This window comes from Hordeum vulgare, chromosome 7H, assembly GCF_904849725.1.
Source record: "Hordeum vulgare subsp. vulgare chromosome 7H, MorexV3_pseudomolecules_assembly, whole genome shotgun sequence".
NCBI classification, from domain to species: Eukaryota; Viridiplantae; Streptophyta; class Magnoliopsida; order Poales; family Poaceae; genus Hordeum; species Hordeum vulgare.
In genome coordinates, this window is record NC_058524.1 from 25579058 (window position 1) to 25587522 (window position 8465).

At 39.9% G+C, this 8465-nt stretch overlaps 1 protein-coding gene across 1 annotated transcript; it reads left to right on the forward strand.

Annotated features, from left to right (window-relative positions):
- Positions 1 to 1644: 1644 nt before the first annotated feature.
- On the forward strand, positions 1645 to 2677 carry LOC123410756 (probable glutathione S-transferase). The gene has a single exon (XM_045103697.1). The coding sequence runs from the start codon at positions 1738 to 1740 to the stop codon at positions 2452 to 2454; it is 717 nt and encodes a 238-aa protein (XP_044959632.1). The 5' UTR covers positions 1645 to 1737; the 3' UTR covers positions 2455 to 2677.
- Positions 2678 to 8465: the final 5788 nt, after the last annotated feature.

An 8465-nucleotide genomic window follows, 5' to 3' on the forward strand; every position in this document is an offset into this window, starting at 1 on the left:
TTATATAAATGCATCACCTTTTTAATATAGATACAAACTTAACAAACAAAATATACAACATTAATCACTAGTAAGAAAAACAAAGTATACTTTATGCAAAGAAAACAAATTATACAACACTAATAAATGGTAACAAGGAAACCAACATGTTATCCAAATTATTTATTGCATCATATATGAACAGGCATCCAACCCAAAATTCAATTATATGAACAATCATTTTGATCATTTGATGTAGCCGAGTGCAAGGCAAGATATCCAGGCTGATCCCAGGAAGCACATTGGTACCCAAGAATTATACATTTAGACGACAACATTTTTCCAGTCAGGCACCTACATTTAATTCCAAGAACATTTGACAGCCCTGTATGACAAATATTAATGCAAAATAAATCAACTATCAACGTGTTCAACAAACAACAATAAATTAGGCCTTAGGTGGCCACATGCATGTGGCATGCAAGAACACGGGAATCAGACCATGTTTGGTTCATAAGTCTTAGGACTTTTTTAGTCTCAACTTATAAGTCCTAAGTCCCTAAAAAGTTCCTACATGTTTGGTTCCTAGGACTTAACATGGACTAAAATACCATGTTACAACTATAAGTCCTTATAAGTCCCTCCTTGAGAGTCTTATTTCATAGGTCTCAAATACCTACTTTAAGTTCCTATAAGTCCCTCCTGTTTGGTTTAGATAAGACTTAAAGGGACTTATAAGTTCTAAATCCCTAATAAGTTCCTGTAACCAAACACCTCCTCAATGCAATCTAAAAGAGGCCACGTCATTTTTTCACAGAAGAATGACACGTTGGCGATTATCAGGACTAGAAATTATTGGCTAAACAAAACAAGTACGGCACGCTGCTACAACAGAAATTAAGAAGCCGATGATTCACGCGTCAAACCCATAGAGTACAAAAAATAAAGTAAAAATCGAACCCTTACGGGCCTACAGTCTGTTTATGGACATATGTATTTCTCAGCAATGCTATACATATATAATTTTACATGGACTTACAAACAGGTGGATTTGGATTGAAGATTAAGGGAAATAAGGGCTCCATCTTAAAAATTAGGGGGGAGTGGTTAGTTAGAAAGAAAAAATTATAGTCAGCGTGTAACCTTATGTAACTCTTTATATGTATAGCATTTTTGATGTATTTCTTGTCAGTATTCCTTCCGCCAGCCAACAAGCTTGCATATATGTTGGTCTTGAGGTCATTGCTTATGACATGCATCATATAGATAGATACATGCAGTCTACTGTATACATACAAGTACAACGTTATCGGTTATCCGCCTGGCCAGCTCATCTTGTCGATCTGATAGCTTACGAAAATCAAATGCTGCACTGCTTCTATCTCACTTGAGCTGTACAGTCGATTGTACTGTACGTGTAATTAATATTCTCCCATCTCTGACGAAGCTTCTCAAGTTCTGACTGACTAAACCTCTTGTCTGATCAACATCCGTCGTTGCTTTCGTTTAAACAAATCTCAGCAGCGTCAGTCCAGGCGGTGTGAAAAGCATGAAACATCCGCAGATCCTTTCCTTGGAGAAGAGGGGTACGTGCTGCCCGCCATCTCTGACCTGACCATGCACAACCAGTCAATCAACACTCTTCTCCAAGCCATATAAATACAACACCTAGCAGCGAGTAACTCAGAGACTGAAACCTACGGCGATCGGTCCATCTTATTCTCGAGAGAGCGAATTTTACTTGCTCAGGTGTTCAGCATGTCGCAGCAGCCAGAACAGGCGCCGGTGAGGCTCATCACGGCGTTCGGCAGCCCGTTCGCGCACCGGGTGGAGGTGGCGCTCACGCTCAAGGGGGTGCCGTACGAGCTGCTCGTGGAGGACCTGGCCAGCAAGAGCGACCTGCTGCTCGCCCACAACCCCGTCTACCAGTCGGTCCCCGTCCTCCTCCACGGCGACCGCGCCGTCTGCGACTCCCTCGTCATCGTCGAGTACGTCGACGAGGCCTTCCACGACGACGACGGGACGGCGCCCCGGCGCCTCCTCCCGGCGGACCCCTACGACCGCGCCACCGCCCGCTTCTGGGCCGACTTCGTCGCCAACAAGTGCTTGAAGCCGCTGTGGCAGTCGACGTGGACCGACGGCGAGGAGCAGGCGCGGCTGGCGAGGGAGACCAAGGAGGGACTGGGGGTACTGGAGGCACAGCTCGACGGGAAGCGGTTCTTTGGGGGCGAGGCCCTCGGCTTCGTCGACCTCGCCGCCTGCACGCTGGCTCACTGGCTCGGCGTGCTGGGGGAAGTCGGCGGGGTGCGGCTGATGGAGGACGGCGAGTACCCTGCTCTCCGCCGGTGGGCCAAGGAGTACACTTCCCATGAGGTCGTCAGGCGGTCCCTGCCGGACAGGGACGAGCTCGTCGCCTACTTCACCAAAAACAAGGAGAAGTACCGGTCGTCGATGCTCAAGCCAGCGGTGAAGTGAAGTGAAGGGAAGCAGTAGTGTGTGTGGTGCGACTCGATCGTCGAGGCAGCAGCGCATCTCAGCGTTTTGCTACAGTATCTCAACAGCAAGTACAATATTATAGCCAATTGCTAGCTATAAGTCATTCTCATGTCATCTATAGTCTATCTTATAGCCAACATGTACAATAGTTTATTACAAAAGTGTACTACTTTTTTATTATATGACCCACCTTTCATACTCACAAAATGCCTATGAGCACGTGCTACAGCTCGCTCTTAGCTAAGAGCCCGCTTACCTTCTCCCTTCTCTTCTCTTTCCTTCAACTAAACAAAAATATATTATTTTATTCCTTATAGCGAGCTGACTCAGCTCTATTGTACTTGCTCAATAAGCATGTATTTTATAGAACACCATAATTATCTTCCATGATTATGTATGGTTTGCTAGACTTTCATCACAGTGTAGGTCTGTTTTTGGGAAATATGCTGTAGCTCCCAGGTGTCCCTACAACCCCGTGGACAGTAATTTTTTCTTAAAATATAACACGCGCGAGCTGCTTCAATAGAAGCTGCAAAAAGACGATGCACACGATCCAACACAAACAACATATGATACTTCAAACAAAACCAAAAAAATCAAACACATAAAAAATTCATTCATAAATAGTTTACAAATAGTTCAACACTACAACATTAAACGTACAACTTCAAACATACAACGTTTTATCGGCCATCCCATGTCCACTACTCTTCGATTAGATCTTTTAAAGATTATCATGTGTTTCCGCACGTCGAATGACATGATAGAAGGCAACAAATCGGACCATCCTCGCAACCATCGGCCGCACTTGCACGGGATGTCCCAAGAGCTCATATTAAGAGTAGTCTAAATCTTAGTCACGTTTTTTTTCGATGATCATTTTATGCATGATCACACAAGAATGCATGATGCATCAAAAGATCTTTTGATCCTAAAATCTTATCAAACGGCGCGGGAATAGGTCGGGGAAGCGTAGTAGGGTCGTCGAAATTAATGGGGTGGTGCCAGCGACTTGATTGGCGGTACGTGGAAGTCGCGACGCGGACGCTCGAGTGTGCAGCGCGCGGGAACGGGCGCACGATGCCGTTTTGCCATGCTTGTTGAACCACTTATGTCGTACACGTGTTTTTTACGGCCCCAATGAAGTCTCAGAAACGACTGCGCGCGCAAAAAGAACTATATTTTTCCGACGCGTCGCTTATGTCACTCTAACTTTTTTTCCACGCATGCACCTTTTCACATCAACAAACCACGGTGATATCATTTACCATCACATCATAATTATTTTTCATAAGTATTCACGTCATCAACCTAATTGGCTGGTCCTTCGGCAAAAAGAAAAAAAAAAGAAAAAAAAAACCTAATTGGTTGGTCAAATCGCTCACTAGCTCTCTATGTGACAGGCCGACAGTCTGCCACGGGCGTGGCTCCAGACGTCTATTTCTTGCATTAAGCATTGGGCTCACTAATGCAGTAACAGGCCGGCCGTAATAGCATATATATTTTTTACTCCCTTCATTTTTAAATACAAGATTTTCTAAAAATTCTATTATGAACTATATACGGATCTATATAATCATATTTTAGAATATAGATTAATTCATTATGCTTCATATCTAGTTTATAGTGAAATTCAAAAAAATCTTATATTCTGAAACGAAAGGAGTATTATATAAAATAAAAAGAAAAATCCCATATTAATCAGAAACATTCGTCCCGTAATTGACAGATCAGTTAATTATGACTTTTAGATCTACAATAACTTTTAAGTTTGGTGGATCCATATTTTTAGCGCGTGGTGATTCATCATAGATGTGAACTATGGAGATATTTGCTTTTTGTGTGGAAAACTTTTTTTTCTCAAATAACGTATGCTATTTGTTTTGAGAAGAACAGCGTAACCTAGATAATACGGAAAATCCTATTTTCCGCTCTTTGCGGCAGCCAGTCGGGCAAATACACAGAATTTCGGAACAAGCGAGGGGTTTTGGGCCGTCCCTTTAACATCTTTTATTAATCCTGGTTTTGTAATGTTCTAGAGGTTCCCAACCATTTTTTTCCGTGTTTGGGAAACTTTTAGAAGGTTCCCTGAACCGGGGTTTTTTCATTTTCATTTTTCTTTTCTGTCTCTATTTCAAAAAAAGTTTATATTTTTTAAAAAATGTTCTGTATTTTCAAAATTTGTTTTTGATTGTCAAAAAAATTCTTCAAACTAATAAAATTTCTTTGCTCTTTAACAAAATGTTCTGTATTTTCAGAAAAAATTCCGGATTTTAGAAAAATGTTCGAAATATAAAAACAATGTTCACTTTCTTAACTAAGTTTGTCTTCTAAAATTGTTCTTAAATGACTTAAATTGTTCTTAAATTTTAAAATATGTTCTTGCTTTTAAAAACCGTTCCAAATTTTGAAAATTTATCATTTTTCAACCTTAGTTCATAAATTCAAAAAATGTTCTGAATTTTCATTAAATATTCTTCAAATCCTAAAAATGTTTTGGTTTCAATTACAAAGAGGAGCCGGAAAAGTAAAGAAAAAACAAACAAAAAAGAAAATAAGCAGAAAAAGGAAAAAAAAGGAATAGAATAAAAGCTGGCCCGGCCCAGTTGGGGCAACCCCAGTGCGGCTCGGGACTTCTTGTCGCAACGACCCACAGGTAGGAGCTCCCAGATTTTCTTTTGAGGGGGGACAAAGATTTATTGATTAATAGAAATGTCCCAAGGTATGATTACACTGTCATGTGGCTGGAGTAGCCAAACATGTCTTCCTAATTCCGTACCAGAACAAAATCCAAATCCACTTAAAAGCTTATCACTGGTTACTTTACGGCCCATGGCCTTTTTTCTTTGGGTAAGTGGATGTAAAAAAAGATTAAACAATTTTCTGACCACATAGTAGCAGAGAAACAATGATACAGTATGCAGAGAAAAAACACATCGACTAGTACAAACTCCACGCACATATCCTGATTCCGCTCCCATCAATCGTCTTTCCGTATCTAATTATAGTACACCTAAATTGGCATTCCCTGTTCCATTATTTTGGGTGTTGTGTGCTAAAATAAGTAGCCAGGTTCTTTGTACACAGTGGTCAAGGCAGAATGCCTTTTAGTTGTCAGGACACTTTTATGTAAATGTGTCAATGTTGTAGTATATATTATGTTCACAAAGACTTGATCAAAATGACAATGCGACAACATATGTAGATTATCTTTACTGTTTTCTCAGACTTTTCTACGGATAACACAGAAAATTGCATGCACTCAGTATGCTAGGTTTTCTGAAACTTGAGATATAGTTGCTATTTTTGTTTAATTATAGGTTGTTTTCAATGGTAAAAATTGTTTGATTATAGATAGTGCTTGGTGTCCAATTATTTTAGCTATCTGTGTGAATTAAATTTAAAAACAAAGGGGGCTCTTTGTCAAGGGGAAGTTCCAAATAAAACACAAAATAGTCCGAAAATGATGAATATTCTATTTCTACTTTGTGTCCTCAACTAATATAAGATTTGGCACACTAGACTTAATTCCTCTTAACATTTTAAGAAAATGTGCAAACATAATGTAACCCCCAAAACAATGCACGCCCTCACACGGTTGGGATCCAATCGTTAATTCATCATATTGATCTAAGAGTTGCATCATGACAAAAAAACATCTCCACAACCCATAATTCAATTACATTAAGCGTCAACAACACTTTGAACTACTGACAAATGAATACAATCACCGGTTGTCCAGGCTACACACATATCTAATATCATGGGAAGCAACATGTCCTCTAATGCATTAACTAGTGAATTGTTTATATGTATCAATACATTTAGGTTTAGTGAATCAATTATTTGGTGTATTGATACAATATCACATACAAATGAGATTCTTATGGTGTTATGGCAATAATGCATACCTAAGTAGGATATATTAAAATAAAAAGATGATTAATAAGTGACCCACAATACTTTAATACGATGGATTTGTTTCATATACTAATATCAAAATGGTAATGACATATTATTTTTAATTGTATTATATGGAGTGTATAAATACATATTTCGAGGGAGTAAAGATGTCGCCCTTGCATTTGCAAGGGCCGCTTTGCGAGTGTAATAAACAAAAGAAGTAAGGACGAAAAAAGGAGATCCCGAGTAGCAAACCCGGATGGTTGCGGCGGTGGCTGGTGTTCCTAACCATTGCGGCAGCATGAGGTTCATGTTTAGATAGCAGACGCGAACAATATGAGGTTTTTATTTCTTCAGGTTTTTCTGTTTTCTCCCTACTTTGTTTTTGTTTTTGTTGTTTATCTCTTCTCCGGTTTTCTTTTGTTTGTCATTATACTTCACTTTTTTGTTTTCTTTTGGTTTCTGTTTGTTTGTTTCATGGTTTTTATCCTTTTTCAAAATATTTTGGTGCCTACCAAATATACCAAAATTTCACAAATTTTGAAATAATAAAGGTGTTTTTTGATAAAATTCAATGTGATTTTTTCTTTGCAGGGAAAATTCCATGGGATGAAGAAAACGGTAATTTGTTAATTTGGTTGAACCAACCCAAGTTTAGGGGCCCAATGTTTTGGCACGTTATCTATTAAAAATATTGTGAAAATATGAACCTTGTTTGGTAATATATTTCTGTATTCTTTAAATTTTCGGTGAAAATATGAACCTTGTTTGGTAATTGCACGTTATCTATTAAAAATATTGTGAGTGGAACTTAGGGAGTTGGACTTGGTGAGACACAGGGAGGATCCTTTATATATGGCACTAAAAAGATATTTTGATGCTTTGTTCACCCTTTTTGATTATTTGCGTCCCAGCCGATCTATTTATTCTAGTCACCTTTTGTTATTATTTTATTTTGTAAGCATATTAGTTGCCATTGCACCTTCTTCTTGACACCACTACGCTTGGTCTCTCCGATCACTCTTTTTTCTCTTCAATTGCGGATTTTGTTTGCGTAACCGCACTGTAATGTGGTGAGTCACAAAAGGTTACATGCGCCCTAGACAATCCATTACTCATCCCTGTGTATGTTTAACTTATAGCCAGCAGCTGGCTATACTATTATACTTGCTCTAACATATATATGTTATTACTTTATGTTACTCCTCATTATGGGTAGTGTAAAAACGAGCGGGCATCATTGGTTTTAACGCGTATAGGAGGAACCAAGCCGTGCAAGTGCAAATAAATAAATAAATAATAAACCCAGCTGTCTGTCCTTTACCATGTTACCCCTGCCAGTTTCCTGATGGAACCTCTGGAACGAGGCATAATCACAGCCCTGATCTCCTCCAGAAGCACCATGCATGGTAATGCTGTAATCATGCGATGCAACAGCTTGCGTGTAGATTATGTTACTGTTAATCCCAACTTGCTAGTATGTTGATTGTACTGTCATGTGCTTAATTATTCTAATTCTATATACCCGAACCACGTATTGTGATCTGAACGAGAGCACACGCTTGACCGACCGCGCGCACCTGGCATGTCGGCGACCACATCACATGCTCCCACAGGCGTACGTGCGGCACAGTCACCGTCCGATTAAAACTACACATGAGCAAGCAAATGATTGCCCCGCTCGCCGTGGAATCAAGCCAGAAAACACCAACTCGGCCACCCGATCTTTATGGCGTCGCTGTGCGTGGGGGCTGCTGGCCTCAGCCAGATCTAGCCAGCTTTTCTGAACCGTAGATCTGGCTAGCTAATAACTTGATGCCACATAAAACAATAGCAGAGGATTGAGATGCGATAATGCAAATACCTTCCAACCAATTGCAAACTAATCGGCGGTCGAATCAAAGTCGTATGCATGATGTATCATTGCAAACTATATTACACATTTTGCAACTTGCACGTATGGAGCAATGGAGTATTGCGTACATGATCAGCAGTACTTTGGAGATTCATTTATCATGCGTAAACAATTATCATGGCCACCAAAAGGCCATGTGCGGCCGCAGATGATTCAGTATTTCGTCAAATAG